Source organism: Gavia stellata, chromosome 1 (assembly GCF_030936135.1).
Source record: "Gavia stellata isolate bGavSte3 chromosome 1, bGavSte3.hap2, whole genome shotgun sequence".
Taxonomy (NCBI): Eukaryota; Metazoa; Chordata; class Aves; order Gaviiformes; family Gaviidae; genus Gavia; species Gavia stellata.
In genome coordinates this window covers 105,392,070-105,410,791 of record NC_082594.1, presented here as the reverse complement: position 1 = coordinate 105,410,791, position 18,722 = coordinate 105,392,070, and the positions used below count along the sequence as shown (strand labels likewise).

Genomic DNA, 18,722 nt, shown 5'->3' with positions numbered 1-18,722 from the left:
GCAGAACTCCTCATATATTCACTAATACAGATGAAACTACTCATGAGGAAAGACTATACTGTAATCAGTAAATCAGCAGCAATTCTTCAAGCTAATGAAATATTAAAGCTATTAGCTTTATTTTTGTTAACAAGCAGGCTGTGGCTATCATTAAGTATTATGCTGGTATGATCTGCGCATAAATAGCTCAAGCCTAGGAAGTTTAAAACCAAACTGGTGATGCACAACTGCTCTGCAGACCAGATTTTTCACTTCCATCACGTTGGAACTCCCCTACGGTGGCATGTTTCTTCATTTTTAACCCAAAGAAGGCACAAGCGGAGAAGAGTAGAGTACAGCCCCTTTCAAATAAAACCAATGCAAGTCTTCTCATGGATAATAAATAAATAACTGCAAGCATAGGATTAAAAAAAACCACCCAGACAATCCCATCAGACGCTTCCTTTGCTAAGTGAATGCCAGAGCATTCCTACCCCTGGGTACCGTAGTTGTTCTTCTTTTAGCTTCCTATAATAACAAGGATGAGTAAACTACACAAACTTGTGATACTGCCTACGCTAACAGGCCAGACAAGACTGGCATGCAGGCAGATGATGGTAGGAGGTAAGTAACAGCTCGCTCCGGAGGGGACAGAATGCCTCCCCAGCAGCGGGGCCCCAGCCTCATGTGGCCAAGCTGGTGGCTCCTCAGACCATCCACCCCCATCCTGACCACTTACCGGCCCCCATCTGGCCTCCAACGCAGCTTTCTGAGCACAAAAATGTCACACGCATTCAAAATGGTTCCTTAAAAAAATATACTAACACTCCACTCCTTTGGGAAGAGGGGTCGGATGGAGGGCTGCTACTTGTAGTCTACTCAGCTCTCAGTTTTCAGGGCTATTGACAAACCATGTGTCCAAATTTGAAGAGCTTCAAGAGAAGCCAACTTTTTTTTAAAAACCCAAATTCCAAAAAAAAAGTCATCAAAAGGTAAGAATTGAGAGAATTTGGGACGGTTCTGTTAAAAAAAAAAACCCAAAACCAAAAAACACAACAAATACAACTGCATGAGAAAGTTCTTGGGTTTCTGCTGCCACTGATCCCATGACAAGCATTATTAAAAACAGCTTGCTTTTCCAATTTCAAAGAGAATCTAGTATCTACATGGATTCATCAAAACCTGAATTCCTAGATGGGTAAGGGATGCTTCACTCTTACGAATCGCGTACAACCATTCACAACTTCTATTTTCTATTGCAGAAATTTTCAGCTAGAAAAAAAGCCCCACATTTGAACGCAAAATGTCTCCTGTTACACAGGAGTTTTTAGCATTGACCATGAGTGTAAGCTTTCATGTGAAAGAGGAAGGAACCCAAAGGGAATTTCTGCTTGCATGATAAAGATGTCTGCGCTTGTGACTAAGGGACTGGAAGTGTTGAAGCATGTTTGACCTTCAAATGTCAGCATGTTCATCTTGCAAAGATTTCGGATGTTTACACAAGCATGAAGTGCTGTTACTCTTTCCCTAGGGACACACCCTGAGCACCGCCATCCATCCAGCGGGAAGATGGCTAGTGTCATCCCAGCACAGCTCTGTGAACGCTGCCATACAGCCCTTGAATCCCAGCTTGCCATTTCATGGGACTGCTGCTGTATACGAGCCTGGCTGCCACGACACTGTACCTCTCCCTTGTCCCAAGGCTGTCAGCAACAAGGTCTGATGAAAGAACATGTGCTAGACCTGAGTGACTTCCAGCACTTCGAGCACAGCCCCGTAATGCTGCCATGCCTCCCCTTGCCAGTTATGGACAATTTATCCGTTGAGGGAAGATAAACGCTGAGGCACTGCGCTGTCACATCGTAAGTACTAGCTTTATCAATCCTCTTTGCCTGAAGGGCAATGTGCCCTAAATGAGAAATACTTTACTGAAAATTAACCAAGTTCTTTCCTACTCTTACTGAAAGTCATTTTGGAAACGCTTTTCCAAGGTTACAGATCTTTGAAACAAAATTTCCCCAAAAGCCAGGCTATCCACTAAGGATAAGAATGTTAGGGCATATTTATGAACAAATGCCTCAAGTCTCTTAATGAACGAAAAAATGCCTTTCACAGAAAACCACTTAAGTCATTAAATACAGGGTTTTATACCTGAATTAAAAAGGCAAATATGGAGATTAATTCATACCAACACTCTGACAACAAAAAACAAATACATATACTGTTGACTGTAGTACATATACATTTTTCTATTTTGTTGCTATGGTTAACAAATTAAGAACCATTTTACTATGCTATTTAAAAAACAAACACATTTTTCATGAAAAGTAATTCTGATGTCTTGGTGGAAGCACTGTGAAATAAAAAATACCAAACCAAAAAACCACTTTAGAACTTAAATTCAAAGGAACAGAGCTTAAATGCCAGGCCACCTCTAAATTACATGGGCACAATACTACTGTTGAAAGTAGTGAAAAAAATAACATGGATATAACATACAACTCAAGGTGAGCAATAACAGCTTTTGTCCAGAGGCTGCTTACACCCTGGAAGCATTGCTAATTTACATTTCACGCAATGAGAGGTGGTTCAGCTGTTCCCAGACCCAAGGGGACTCTAGAAGCAGTAACAGACATATTCAGTGACAAAAACCAAGGCACCATCCCCAGCGTTCCCAAAGAATTCACCCATTTGCTTCTGTACAAAGTAAAGGTGAAGTGCAATCGCTACCCTGCTTGCTATTTTCTGCGCATGTGGGACAAAGGACAGTGCAGCCTCAGTCAAGAAAGGGGTATTTAAAAAACATGTCACATGCTTAACCTGCTCTCTCAGAAGACTTTGGAAATGCAGTTTCAATAGCATCACTCATAACCAAGAGGCTTATTCCAAAAGTTCTGTCCACTACCATGGCTTTTTCTCCTTTGGATTTCAAAACTTGAAACATTATTGTTCTGACTTTCCCTGTTTTATTCAGTTGCAATGTTGGATTTGATGCACAGGAAGAACACCACCACCCCCACTTAAAGAGACAACAATGTTCTTCCATCCTCCCTACAAGACAATGGACTTCAAATAAAGACTAAAGAAGTCTTCAGCTCATCCAATGCTCTAAGCCACATAAGGTATAGAAATAATGGAGGAAAAAAACCAGATCTTAGAATGATAGAATAGTTTGGGTTGGAAGGGACCTTTAAAGGCCATCTAGTCCAACCCCCCTGCAACGAGTAGGGACATCTTCAACTGGATCAGGCTGTGCAGAGCCCCATCTGACCTAACCTCGAATGTTTCCAGCGATGGGGCATCTACCACCTCTCTGGGCAACCTGTTCCAGGGGTTCACCACCCCCATCGTAAAAAAACTTCTTCCGTATATCTAGTCTAAAACTACCCTCTTCTAGTTTAAAACCATTACCCCTCGTCCTATCACAACAGGCCCTGCTAAAAAGTTTGTCCCCATCTTTCTTACAGGCCCCCTTTAAGTACCAAAAGGCCACAGTAAGATCTCCCCGGAGCCTTCTCTTCTCCAGGCTGAACAACCCCAACTCTCTCAGCCTTTCCTCATAGGAGAGGTGTTCCAGCCCTCCCATCATTTTTGTGGCCCTCCTCTGGACCCGCTCCAACAGGTCCATGTCCTTCCTGTGCTGAGGGCTCCAGAGGTGGATGCAGGACTCCCGGTGAGGTCTGACCAGAGCAGAGGGGCAGAATCACCTCCCTCGACCTGCTCGCCACGCTGCTTTTGACGCGGCCCAGGATACGGTTGGCCATGTGGGCTGCGAGCGCACATTGGTGACACATGTCCAGCTTTTCATCCACCAGTACCCCCAAGTCCTTCTCTGCAGGGCTGCTCTCAATCCCTTCATCCCTCAGCCTGTATTGATACCGGGGGTTGCCCCAACCCAGGTGCAGGACCTTGTATTTGGCCTTGTTGAACCTCAGGAGGTTCACGCGGGCCCACTCCTCGAGCTTGTCCAGGTCCCTCTGGATGGCATCCCGTCCCTCAGGTGTGTCAGGTGCACCACTCAGCTTGGTGTTGTCTGCAGACTTGCTGAGGGTGCACTCGATCCCACTGTCTTATGTCATTGACGAAGATAGTAAACAGTACTGGTCCCAATATGGACCCCTGGGGGACACCACTTGTCAATGATCTCCATCTGGACATTGAGCCGTTGACCGCTACCCTCTGGGTGCGACCATCCAACAAATGCCTCATCCACCGAACAGTCCACATGTAAAATCCCTATCTGTCTAATTTAGAGAGGAGGATGTTGTGGGGGACCGTGTCAAAGGCCTGACAGAAGTCCAGCCAGATGACATCCATGGCTCTCCCCTTGTCCGCTGGTGTAGTCACACCATCACAGAAGGCCACTGGGTTGGTCAGGCAGGACTTGCCCTTGGTGAAGCCGTGCTGGCTGCCTCGAATCACCTCCCTGTCCTCCATGTGCCTTAGCCTAGCTTCTAGCAGGATCTGTTCCATGATGTTCCCAGGCACAGAGGTGAGGCTGACAGGTCGGTAGTTCCCAGGGTCCTCCTTTCTATCCTTTTTAAAAATGGGTGCAATGTTTCCCTTTGTCCAGTCACCGGGGACTTCACCTGACCGCCATGACTTTTCAAGTAGCATGGAGAGGGGCTTGGCAACTACATCAGCCAGTTACCTCAGGACTCTGGGATGCATCTCGTCAGGTCCCGTAGACTTATGGATGTTCAAGGTTCCTCAGGTGGTCACAAACCTGATCGTCTCTTACAGTGGGAGGGCCTTTGCTCCTCCAGGCCCTGCCTTGAGGTCCATCCACTCGAGAGGTGTGGGAAGAGAGGTTGCCAGGGAAGACTGAGGCAGAAAAGTTGCCGAGTACCTCAGCCTTCTCCTCGCCTGTTGTTACCAGTTGGCCAGTCTTGCTCCTTGGGAGGGCTACGCTTTCTTTGTCCTTCCTTTTCTGGCTGACATACCCGTAGAAGCCCTTCTTACTATTCTTTGCATCCCTTGCCGAGTTCAGCTCCAGCTGTGCCTTGGCCTTCCTGACACCATCCCCACACAACCGGGCAGTGTCCCTGTACTCTTCCCGGGATACCTGTCCCTGCTTCCACTGCCTGTGCATTTCCCTCTTGCTCTTTAGTCTGACCAGCAGGTCTCGACTCAGCCATGCCAGTCTCTTGCCTTCCTTTTTCTGAGTTCTTACACCTGGGGATCGAGAGCTCTTGGGCTCTATGGAAAGCGTCCTTAAAGATCTGCCAGCTCTGTTCTGCTCCCTTCTCCCTGAGGGCAGTTTCCCAGGGGGTCCTGTTGACTAATTCCTTCAACAGCTGGAAGCTTGCTTTCCTAAAATTCAGGGTCCTGACTTTACTCTTCGCCTGACTCATATCCCTCAGAACTGTGAAGTCCACCAGTGCATGATCACTGCTGCCTGGGCTGCCTCCAGCCTTGACACCACTGATTAGCTCACTTGCACTGGTGACCAACAGGTCCAGTATCGCATCCCCTCTGGTAGCGTTGTCTATTTCCTGGCTTAAGATGTTATCCTCAGTGCACTCCAGGAGTCTCCTGTATTGTCTATAGCTTGTTGTGCTACTTTTCCAGCAGATGTCAGGGTGGTTGAAGTCCCCCAGCAGGACAAGACCCTGCAAGTGTGATGCCTACTGTAGCTGGAGTACGAAGCTTCGTCAATAGGCTCCCCTCGATTGGGCAGCCTGTAGTAGACACCAACCACAAGGTTCCCTTTGTTGCCTCGGTCTCCAATTCTTACCGATAAGCTTTCAACCCTGCTTGTATCTATTCTTCAGAGACAGCTCTTCACACTCTACCCATTTCTTGACATAGAGGGCAATGCCTCCGCCCCTCCTTCCTCACCTGTCCCTTCTGAACAGCCTCTAGCCATCAATAGCTGCACTCCAGTCATGGGGTTCGTCCCACCAAGTTTCAGTAATGGCAACTAGGTCATAGCTTTCTAGCAGCACAGTGGCTTCCAACTCCTCCTGTTTGCTGCCCATGCTGCATGCATTGGTGTAGAGGCACTTCAGCACAGCTTTCGGCTGTGTCACCTTTTTAGAGGAACACCCCTTAAGGTGTTCTTGAATCTTAAGGATTTAAGGTGAGCGTTTTTTGTTTGTTTTAAAAGAAGAATTAAATGCAGCTGTAAGGCAACATGGAATCACAGGTCTGCATTTTTCACTGAAAAAGGCAAATTAAAGACCATTTAAAACATTCATCAGATACCACCAAAGGGGAAAGCAATGACCATTTTTGTTATACAACACAAACTCATCTCAGTTTAGCTAAGGTGTAAGAGTATTCACACAGCAGTTAGGTCATCTGACAAACAGAGCAACAGACTCTTCCTTCAACACAAATGAAGCAACGTCAGAATCAGCCCTCAGTCTGTGTCTGTAACAGTCATAATTGAGAACACTTTAATAAAGCAAATTTTATTGCTATTTGTTGAAAAATAAAATGTAAAATAGAAGCTAAGTTGAGGCAACTATACCTTTCTTTACATCTGATGAAGTACTGATAGGTGTGCACAAACACCTTGCCGCTCAGAACCCAGAGCATGTTTTTGCTGTGACAGAAGGGTATTTCCCCCCCCCCCCCCCCCCCCTTAAGTGCTACCTTGCCTTTGTGCTAGAACAGACTGAACTCATTGCTCCCAGGAAGGATCACAGGGTCTCCCTCTATCTGCCTGGCTCAGGTAGCATCAAGTGAGATGTGAAATGAGATGATAGGAGACGCATGGCAGAGCTGATGAAGAGCTGGGAAGCAGACACAAGTAAAACTGGCTTGGATAACAGATGCTGAGAAGAAGCAGAAGAGGACGTGCTGACAGGAGGAGATGGATGCCAAGCTAGGAAAAGCATTACTCAGAAGGAAAGGAGACATGAAGAAACATCAGTGCCTGGGGGCAAGGAGACTTGAGTGGCATGGTGATGGACAAGACAGTAGTGCCTGGTGAGCCCAAGATGGGAGCGAGGCTGGAAAACCTGGAGAGAGAGACTCAGTAAGAAGAGCAGGACAGGGGCAGCAGCCCTCAGAGATAAAGAAAAGCAGGAGAGCAGCAGGTTAGAGGGGATGGGGCTAAGGAGTCTGATGACAAGCACTCTGATACGGGAAAGGAACCCACGTAAGCATGAGAACGCCTGTCTCGGTCCAAAAAAACCTTTTAGGTCAAGTGGTCAACAGTGGGTACCTACAACACAACATCAAAAAAGGGTGTAAAGTGTAGAAGAGCATGCGGCAGTATTTCCCCAAAACAATGTTTCACCACCACCTCCACAAACACAAGACTAAGGTCCCTAACACCTGATGAGTTATCCTGTAGTGAACTGTCCTGTTGGGCTTTGAACCTTTGTAGACTCTCAGCATCCACAAGACTCTGTGGCAGAGGGATGAGGTGCTCATATATACACTGTGCAACAAAATACACAACTATACAATGACTTCTGTTTGCTTGGAGCCTGAAACCTGCTAGTCTCATTTAATAACCCTAGGTCTCAATGTGAAAGAGAGGGTGAATGTCCATTCCTCATCCATTCTCTTCCATGGGTAGCTACCCATGACTTCACAGAGCACTGTCAGAGCCTCCAGGCATCTTCCCTTCTATGCCGGACAGTTCTAATCTACTGTGTCATTTCTTCTACGGGAGCCATGTCATACTTCAAGCACTCACCATCACTCTTTAAACCCTTCAATTCCTACTATATACTTCTTATGAGGAAGACCAGAACTGCACACAGTGTAAGTCCGTAACTGACACAGTAGTACAGTTATGTTCTATGTCTTGTTCCCCATTCCTTTCCTAACAATTCCTAACACTGCTTTTTCAGCAGTAATGAATCTATGTTTTCACAGAGCTCTTAATACCCAAGGTCTCAGTCCTGAGAAGTTAGAGGCTACTCACCGTATCGCTGTATGCACTAAGATTAATTTATTTTGTGCTCCTCTCATGTACACCGCCTTTACTACACCAATTTGCGCCTGCCATTTTACCTCCAGTCAATCAATATCAAAGACCCATCTGAAATTCTTCGTAGTTTGCCTTTATTAATTCTACCCTGAATAACTTAGCGTCATCATCAAATGGGTCACCTCACGATTTACCCTCTTTTCCAAATCACAAATATTTTGAATGTCACAGGCACAAGAACTGATCCCTTGAGATTCTACTGTTGACCTTTCTCCACCTTGAGGATGGACCATTAATTCCTGCCTTTTTTTATCTTTCTTCTTATTTAGCCACGTAAGAGTTTTCTCTTCTATTCCATGGTAGATTAATTTCTTTAATAGCTTCTGGTAATGGACCTTGTTAAATTTCTTTTGAAAAAAATCAAACTAGACACACTATCCATTTGCCTACCTACTCCTTCAAAAAAAACTGAAAGAGCCTCTTCCTCAATATCATACTCACTGACAAGTCCAATATTTCCAGGTGTTCAGCACTTCAAAAAAGCACCACCACCACCCCAGACAGGCTTACTGAAATGCATTTTCAGGATCCTCCCTGGCACCTTTTAGAAATGTCCAGTGATTCCCATCACCAACCCTTCCTTTGCAGTTAACAACTGCATCAAATCTGTTGGCAACATTCAATCCTCCTCAGAGACCAGACTGTATTTAGGATGAGATCTTACCACTGCTTTCAGTTCGGTGATAGAAATCTGTGGGAAGATGCTCCATATGCAAATCAATTTAATGACATGTGGTAAGATGTACACTTCCTTTCTCTCCCTCTCCCCATCTCTCCTTCCTAAAAGGCTAAGCAAACAACACCCTGTAATTAGCAGAATTTTCCCATTGCAGAATTAAGTACTGTATGTTGAAGGAAACATCAAAAAAAAGGATGAATCAGCTCTGTGACACTACAAAGATGCTCGGATGAAAAGTTCCTGGTTTGTCTGTGCCAAAAGCTGGATGTGTACAATGAACAAGCTATGAAACTTATGCAGTGGCTTCATGCATTACTCACAGGTTGCGTGTGTCAATGCACACACCTATCAACACCAAATATACATAGATGCCTTCATAAAGAATCCGTGTGTGCAGGCGTACATACACACACATACACGTACATGCTGTTTCAAGCGCTTTACTATTTGGAGCCCGACTATCAACAGGTACTTTTGGTTTTGAAACTTCTCCCCAACTTTTCTCCAGCCTTCCAACTACACACTAGGGATGACACTCCTCACCTTATGACCTTTATGAAACTAAACCTGTGTCTCCAAAGCGCTTGGGTAGGGTTAGAGAAAATTCTGAGAGGAACAGTAGTTTTGTCTTCAGGCAGGATTCGAGTGGCAAGCAGTAACTAAGGCTGTAGGAGAAGCTGAGCCAGGAGGTCAGAAGAACACACCGAACAGCCCGTTCAGGCGCACATGGACAGGCAGGGCAGGCAGAGGGGACTGCATGCAATTGCAGCCTCCCTGGTACCCCTTGCACAGGAAGGGTTTAACTATGGTCAGGAGGCCACCTTAGCTTCCCCCTTTCCTAATTTTTGAACTCTTTTTAACCTTATCAATAGTCTTTCAGCACTACTTTTTGTGGTTAACTCATTTTATATTGTCGTGGTTTAGTCCCAGCTGGCAACTAAGCACCACACAGCTCCTCACTCACTCCCCCCAGGTGGGATGGGGGAGAGAATCGGAAGGGTAAAAGGGAGAAAACTCATGGGTTGAGATAAAGATGGTTTAATAGGTAAAGCAAAAGCCACGCAGGCAAGCAAAGCAAAATAAGGAATTAATTCACTACTTCCCATGGGCAGGCAGGTGTTCAGCCATCCCCAGGAAAGCAGGGCTCCATCACACGCAACAGTTACTTGGGAAGACAAATGCCATCACTCTGAATGTCCCCCCTTCCTTCTTCTTCCCCCAGCTTTATATGCTGAGCATGACATCACATGGTATGGAATATCCCTTTGGTCAGTTGGGGTCAGCTGTCCCGGCTGTGTCCCCTCCCAACTTCTTGTTCACCCCCAGCCTGCTTGCTGTCGGGGCGGTGTGAGAAGCAGAAAAGGCCTTGACTCTGTGTAAGCACTGCTCAGCAGTAGCTAAAACATCCCTGCTTTATCAACACTGTTTCCAGCACAAATCCAAAACACAGCCCCATACTAGCTGCTATGAAGAAAGTTAACTCTATCCCAGCCAAAACCAGCACATACATAAAGCACTGCAGAAAAAGCAGGAACATGCTGCTTTTAATCCCTAACACGCTCAGATAGCCTGGACAGAGTTACAAGAGGCAGAAAACGTAGTCCAGCTAGCATTGGTCATTCAAGCAGAAAACCGATTTATCTTTTCAGGCTCCTAAAGAATCTAAAAAAAACCCAGAAACAGTATTTACTACCATTTGTAATGCTGTATTTAATAGATAGCTATGAAGAAGACTTTCACATGTCAGTGACCGCTTCCTGTGAGCTGTTCCTGAAGTATATACACTACCTGTTCTGCTTGCCTTTGTCCACTGTAAAGAGACAAGTAAGACCCTCATTTTCAATGTTTACCTATAAGGAATTCTTTTACTGCTTTAAGAGTAGATCTGCAGAGCTGTTATGTTCAAGATCTCAAAAAGTTTTTGTGTTTTGATGTGTTCCACAAATCCTTTTCTTATTAAAACCTTACTGCAGTTAGCAAACAAGTAAAACGTGTACATTCTAAAAATGCACATAATTACCTAAGTTCCTATTTATTTCTTCTATTATACAAAAGTAATATGTTTTATATTTACTTTTAGTTATACATAAAGGCACATTCTGGTCACCACCAGAATGCTAATATTGCTTTATCTCTTCACTTGAAGGCTTCCAAGCCTTCAGCTAGGATTTGGCTAAACCAACAGCTGAAGCAATGTTTGGCTCAAGTGAGAAGGTGGAAGAATCCAGAAACAGATCTGTGACTGCCTGAAGAAGTTTTTGTGCTACTGGTGGGCAATCTCATTCAGGATTTCTCCGCCCACTCCCCACCTCTTCCTCCAGCTGATGATATTTTGTCCCCTGAAACACACCAAAAGCCGCTTTAACAGTTTATACAGTCCTGCTCTGCAAAGAAAATACTTGGAAAGATGCAGTTATAAACCACGAGGGAATACAGCTGTTTAGAATAATAACAAAAAGATAAACTTTTTATTGTTTGTACAAATGATCAGTAACCCAACTGATGCCACTTTCTTCTCTATTACAGAAGCTGACCATAAAATCGGGGCCAACAGAGTTCAGGTATATACAGAAAACCATTTCTATTCAATGAAGCGTGTCAGGGCATGCTCTTAATTACACCACTGCACAGAAGCACATTTAAGAACACACTTGATGAATTGAGGCCCTAAAAGCTTGCCGCAATTAACTCAGCCGCAAGGACACAGAAACAGGAGAAAACTGACTGCCGGCACAACGCGAAGAGCTGCCGGTGTGCAGCCAAGCATGGTTTTGGACCTGGGCAGGGAGCACCTGCCAAGGCTTTGCTGCAGTGGAAGGAAGCCAGCGTGTTAGGACACCTCGTTATCCCTGCAGCACTTGCAGTTTCACAAAAAAATGTGCCTAGCCTGTGTAGGCAGTGTTTTCTCATCTGCCTGCCAGCACTATACCAAAAATACCACTAGTAGGCAGGAATATTGTCTGTGAGGGAGCAAAGAAGAGAGATGAAATATTTCTCCCAATGAATAGTTGCGCCTTTCATTGCACCTAGGAGTTCTCTACCCGTGGTATCCCCACTAAGCAATTCAGATTGTAAGTCTTTTTGGAGATCCTCTCCTTCCTGTCAGCTAGCGCTGTCAGAAAAACTAGACATGATGTAGTCATGTAGGCTGAAACTAAGTGCACTTTTTTATTTTAGGAGAAGAGTGTGGTGTAAGGCTTGTCTGCATCCACACATGGCTCAGTGGAGACTGAGGCAAGCTGGAGGCAGATAGCTAAACTAGCAGGGACAGGAAAACTCTGAGATCATTATTTAATGTCCTTCTGTTGATTAGGCACTGCACAGAAAAGCCAGTGGAAAGTGCTTCCAAAGTATCCAGAAGAGAAACTTTGCTACTGCAGTCAGAAATAGGTGGACTAGGCAATGAACTGAGAGGAAAAAAAAATAGCAAGTACTGCCATGTAGCAGAAGTAAACAGGCATTTCACATGCTTGTGTGAAAAAATCGCACAGTTAAAATTGCAAGTAAGCTATCAGATGAACCAAAAGAACTGTCAATTACACATATCTCTATTTAAATTATTCATTCCAGGCATAACCTTGGTGTTTTCTTTGGTATAATTGGCTAGGCATGCAGATCAAAACTTGAGTATGCCTCTTCTTCTGACATCAACAAGTGGTTAACTTTACAAGCTGTTAGAGTAATAAAGCATGACAAGTTAATAAATATTTTCAAGGATGTTTTTGTTAAAACCAGAAACAGAAGCCAGCTTTTCACTACATAACCAAACAGCAAAATATACTTGTCATAGAACCTAATCCACTTGTTTACGAACAAACGATTGCAAGTAATCACATTTTGATTGACAGAGGCTACATACATAATGATATTCCAGTACATCTGGATCCTTCAAACACTGCCTGAATACAGTGCTTAGCAGCATACATTAATGGGATAACAAAACAGAGTCACATGTGAGTATGCCAGCAAGCACTTTACACAGCACAGTTAATCAATGCCCTGGTAATTCCCCTTTACCCCACCTCGCAGTTGTTTGTCTGCCATGCCCACAGATCGATCCACTAACACGTGCGTGATTTAGCTTCTCCTCTCTCTTCAGGGCTACGGTGCACAATGAGCAGCTACGCTGGGGTGTATTTCACCAACGGTAAATGGTATGTTATCTATTCAGAAAAGTATAGGCATACATTTATCCAAGGCATTCAAAGAATCACAGCACTGGGACAAGGATGCCCGCTCCTGCTGCCAGCCAGGAACACAGAGTGAATTACCTCATTTCACAGTCCACACTGCACAAATTTGCCAGCTGGTTTTCCTCAGGCAAGGAGTGAAGAGAGGAGAGAGCAAACCAGAACGGCTTATTGCCCACGGTGCCCCAACGCAGGCAGAAATCCTGCCCTCCTGCTGCAGCCGGTGGCAGATCTCCCTCCAACGTTAACAAGGCCAGGGTTGCAGCCAGGATGTTTTTCAAGAACAGTCTCCATAAATGAAGTGGAAATCATGGGCTTCTTGGCACTGCCTGATTAAACCGTGCAGCCCATGCCCCACAGCAAGCTTACTGTCACCATTTTGAAGGGCTCAGTCTCAAAAGCACCTGCTTTTTGCGTGCTGCAGGTGCAAAGATGTCAGCACGCACACCCAACACCGTGCCAAGGAAGCTCTGCAGATCTTCACTCTTCCGCCAGCACATCTCATGCCTCATCATCTTTGCCTGAGCACCAAAAACACATTTCATGGCTCTATGTCAAGCAGCACACTCCTCACTCAATAGCATAATTTAACCCTTTCATCTTTGTATTACTAAAAAAACCCCTCAAATCCCAGATATTTTTTTCCCTTGAAGACAGCAGTCTGACAGCATCATTCAAGAGACCTAAATATGCACCTAGATTCCTATTTCTGTCATAAGGTGGCCAACATAGCTTTGAACCACAATAAGCGCACGCTGGAAGATGTCATTTTCTAAAAGCAGGAAGATAAAAATAAAGACAGTTTTAAGGCAAATGCCTTCAGTGTGTTCAGAAAGGTAACTAAAATTTACTCAACAATTGCCTTTTCACAAGAAGTTTCCCCTCTTCAACAAACTGAAACTGTACAGTTATCCCTTGTGTCCCTGTAAGCATGCAAGGAATACAACAGTAAATCAGATTTATTGCAGGAGGGTATCTTCTCAAAGCTTGCAGTTTAAAGAATATCACGAAGCCTTACACACAGGCACAAAATCATATCTTAAAATTAAATTAAACCAGTAATGCTTTTCTTCTTTGGGTTCAACTACAACATTTTTAGGGGGCATATTTACGTGGTCACTGCAAAGACACATGGCTGACTCAAATAAGGGGCTTTCGTTTTGCCTTATTTAAATTATTGCTTTTATGCTTTAGTTGCATCCACTTAAGAAAAGAAAATATGAAGCTGTGTAATCTAATAAATCTGATCAATATACTAAAGTATACTGCTACAAATAGCTACAGTAATACCATCGTGCATGAGTCTCAGAGAAAAAACTAATGGAGCAGCCAAGTGCTATAGCGATATGCTCTCTACACATTTCGGAAAGCCTCAGCTGAAGACTGGGACGTAAATGGACTGTGAAGATGCTCTGGCCTGAAAGCAGACACATTTCTGTCACTCACTGTTTCTCACCTCTGTGGAAAATAAATGTCAAGATGGAAGGAACTATAAGCTGACTCAAGATACTGAAAGTGATTCTCACAGCGAAGTAAAATTTATAAGACTCAACCCTGCAATCAGCTGCCCACCGCCAAACTTTCTTTGGCATCTTAACTCTTACCAGAGTCAATGGATCTAACGGTGGTCTACATCAAGTGTCTACTTGCACTAAAATTACTGAGGAATGGGCACTGCCAGTGCCCAACTTCTGAAACTGCCCACTAGCAGCTATCACACCAAAGATAGCGGAGGGAAACGCAGAGCTGACAGGCAAGTTCGAGCTTTTTTTTTTTTACAAAAAAAAAAATCTTTTAACACTGAAGAAGTATTAGCAGGAGATACAGGGGGGGAAAAAAAGCTCTCAGGACTCCTTAACTCTGTAATAAACAAGAGTTAGGAAAAAGTATTCTAAGACAGACATAGTCCTGCTTATGGTGATAACTAATAAAATCAGTATCCCCATACTGAGCTGTTTGTGCAGGCTACAAGATTAGTTACCAAGATAAAAATCCAAACAACATGATATTGCATACAATTATTTAAAAAGATAATCTGTCAAAGCCATGAGACACTGACAGACTGAATTCAATCAGCTCCCTGACTCCAGTCTACCCCGCTTGATGCAGATGGCTGGCTGATGGAGAAATGACAGATAATGGCCACATTCACCATTTTTCATCCAGTGGAAATAATTATGTGGCCACTCTTCTCACAGTAACCTCTTGGGAACATCAGTATCTAAGGCTTTTGTTTCTATTAGTTTTATTCTAGTCAGGGTCAAAAGATGAATGGCAGTATAGGAGAAGGATGACAAACGCAGGCAGACACAACTGCATAAGCCTCAGTTACAAGGAAATCGGACAAAAAATAGCATATGGGGGGATTTAAAAATGTAAAATAGGAGCTAAGGGCAAAGCATTAATAGGCATGAGGTGCTTAAATGTCTTAAAAATTTTTGCCTCCAGCAAGCAAAGCCTACCTTGCTACCTAAGATAGCAGACATTCAACTCCTGGTAATTTTTCATTCAAAACTGCAACTCAGGAAAGACACCTTAAAAGTCCAAGTCCGGTTCCTCACTCCTGCAGGGAACTGCATATAATCCTGTTCATAAATTTATGAACTTCCTTCTAAATTACCAGACTTCTTATTCCTTTTACCAGAAGACTGTTGGAGAGCCTTACTCCTGCAGAAACTTCCTTATAATTTCCAGATTAAATTTATTCATGGCCAATTTATATTCATTTGCTCTTGTGATGACATTGTCTTTTATCTTAAATTAGGTTGTAAGTTCTCCAGGGCTCTGACCAAATCTACGTAAGTATAGAAAGTCCTGAACATAATAGTTCCCTGATCATAATTCAGAGCTTTGCTTATGATGACAATACAATAAATAATAAAAATTAGTTTTTATAGTTCCACTAGTCTAATCATCTTCTGTCACATCTCTAATTAGTGCAACTGCACTCACATGGAATCTGATCAAATAAATCATGATAAAGCTAGGTGAGACTGCAGTTCTACCCCACCTCTAACAAGTTGCTTATCTGGCTCTACAAGTGTATCAACGCTACAAGCTGATGTTTTTATCTTGACTGTGGAATACTAAAGAAAACACAGCAACAAATGGGTTGAAGAGCATGTACCTTTCAGCATTAAAACTTTCAGTGGAAGTGACCAACTCAACTCACGTAGAAGTCTGGAAAACACACAAAAAGCAGTAGGTTCCTTCCCTCAGTCAGGATTCGTATTACTAGAGGCAGGTCCTTTCCCCCATCAAAAGTCTTGAATTTGGATTCTCCTTGAACACTTCTGCTCAGAATAAACTAATCATACTTATCCGCAGCAGCATCAGCAACAATACACTGCAGGTGTAGTAACACCTAGTTCGTATCCGTACAAACATCAGATCTAGAAACTTTACTGAACAATAAAATTCCCTGATACTTCTTAGTATAGGATTTGTACATCTGCTGTTTTGGCACCTTTGACCATAGTTGTAGTGTGCTTGTTAGTTACTCTGCAGTCCTATCTTTCTTAAGTTGGCACACTCACTGCCTGCGCATCAGGCAGAGTGTGCCATGTGTTTTACCTATTCTACACAATGAACAAAAATTCTAGAAAGACTGCCTATTTTCTGGATTTCTTTCATTATTTATTTCATTAATAACTGGCCTGAGTTGCTTTCCACACAACATTTTAGGTGCCCTGGCTTAGTAGAAAAGCAAGTTCCAACTTTGAACTCAAGCATATAAACATGAAACTAGGCAACCAATTTATCACAATTCAAATGGCACTGGTAAAGCAACATACTTAAATAGCTCATGGAATAATCTCAAGAAAACGGTGTGCCTAGAATATTAATAAAAACAACAAATAAATACAATTCTGTTTTCTGAATGCTGACAGAAAGTTAATACAGAAGTAAAGGTTAACAAAAAAAAAGGACTGAACCTCCCTTTTAAATTGGTGAATCCATTCAAAGCACTAAGGACACAGAAGAGAACAGGAAGCAACTGCTACAGAAATAAAGTTGCAGAAGGAAATAAGGGACTTCATAATCTAGCTTTTGCTTGCTTTCAATAAAAACGGATTCCCATTGTCTTTCACAGTAAGAGACCAACTACTAAATACTCAAAAAATAACAGGGAAAAAAAAGTATTTATTTAGGGGAAAGATGGATAGCTTATAAGGAAAAAAAACCTGTAAACTGGGTGCACACATGCATCTCTATATGGGAGGGAAAGAGGGGAGAGGACAGATAATAATGACAAAAATCAGGGGAGTAAGCAGAAGCCTGGTTTGCAGTCACGCATGAAAATAGTATAGGGAAGAGCAGGAATATTTCCTCTCTAGTTAAGGCAGTCCCAAATGACTGAACTGGACAAAACCCACCTCAGAGAGAAGATGATAATACAGAGATTTAAAAGAGATTTATGTAGATTCCCTATCTTTTTTATGAAGAGACTGAAACACCAAAGAGCAGGAAAAAACAGACTGAAACTCAGTCACTCACCCAAACACCTGTAGGGAACCACAATATGCGGATGGCCGTTGCACTGCTTCCATCCCCTCTTGCACCAGTTCTGGATTGTAACCGGCTGGTTGGCTTCGACAACATTGGTGATTTGTAATTCAGGGTAGACCTAGCGTTAAAAGTGTGAAAGACAAATGTGATCACAAGTATGCACTCTGGGTCATGCAATATTGTTACACGTTTGTAACACGGATATCACAATATAATACTCACTTTCCTATCTTCTCCCTCTTCTGCTGTGTATTTTATTTACTTCATGGTATGAGTATGTGCACTTACCTGAAAAGCTGCTGTGTTTGTTCATCAGTAAAAATGTATGGCTGCCAGCTCAGAATACGATGGTGGTAACAGCTGGCTGTCAAAATATAACTTGGCCAGTTATACTTGCCTAAGCTAAAGATCAGCTTAAGAGGTGTTTCATGGTTGACTAAAATACCCTCTCCTCCACATCTAGGCTATCGCTGTCCTTGCAAAACTGCATATATTGGGCCTAATCTCCATACATCTAAAATGAATAGCATGCCTTTAGGTTGATCTCAATCATTTTAACAAACATCGTAATTCTTTCCCACTGCAGTCTGCACAGTATTAACAGTCTGTTGAATCAGTTATTCAGATTTAGGTTTACATCACCGAAACAAACTTACTTCCAACTTCCCTAAACTGCCGAGATCAAAATCCTGTCTGATCTTAATACTGCAATACAATTCTACACCCACAACCACGCCACCAGCAAACTGAATGTCTAATTCATTGGCAAACCAAAACTTCAATCAATCTACATATTGGGCTTTTTATCTCCCTCAGTCCCTTTATCCCACCTCTCTTTTTTAATTTTACTGTCAGTAATGGCTTATGTGGACTCTTCTGCCCAGGACAGGTCTTTGCCACTGACCTTTTGTGCAGACCCACCTCCCAGTCAGCACCTACGAGCGCATCTGTGTGCGTGTTTCGGTTCATCGGGAGCACATTACCTCACACTCCACTGCGGTTCACGCTGTGGAGGGGTTTCACAGAGCACACAAACCGGATTCCTCATGGATAAAACTGAACGGGAAGACATGCTCCTGGAGCACACATAAATGGGTGGTTAGCCCACCCCACCAGGCTAGAGCTAACCAAAGCAAAGCCTGCAAAGCGTGCCCAGTGTGGATGCTCAACCGCCGCTGCTTCACTCCGCACTCCCAACTCTCATCGCAGCACACCAGTTGCTAGCACAGCCTATGGCTCTCACTTTTGATTTTTCAAATCAGCAATCTAACAGCCCTAACATCAAACTCAGATGGGACTAGTTTTCCTTTGCCCTTCCTCAAGAAATCCTTACCAATTTCTGACTATGTCAGGTCTGAGGATTTAGGCAGACTGAAAACTACAGTCTACTCATACCTATCAGTGGAAAAGAAAA

The 18,722-nt window shown here is 43.5% G+C and overlaps 1 protein-coding gene across 1 annotated transcript in view; it reads right to left on the bottom strand.

The window, feature by feature from the left end:
• Nucleotides 1-18,722, bottom strand: part of APP (amyloid beta precursor protein) — a 238,051-nt gene that overhangs the window by 144,455 nt on the left and 74,874 nt on the right. The window contains exon 3 of the mRNA XM_059824454.1: nt 17,297-17,426. Within this exon, the coding sequence (XP_059680437.1) occupies nt 17,297-17,426 (130 nt within the window). The remainder of the gene's footprint in view (nt 1-17,296; nt 17,427-18,722) is intronic.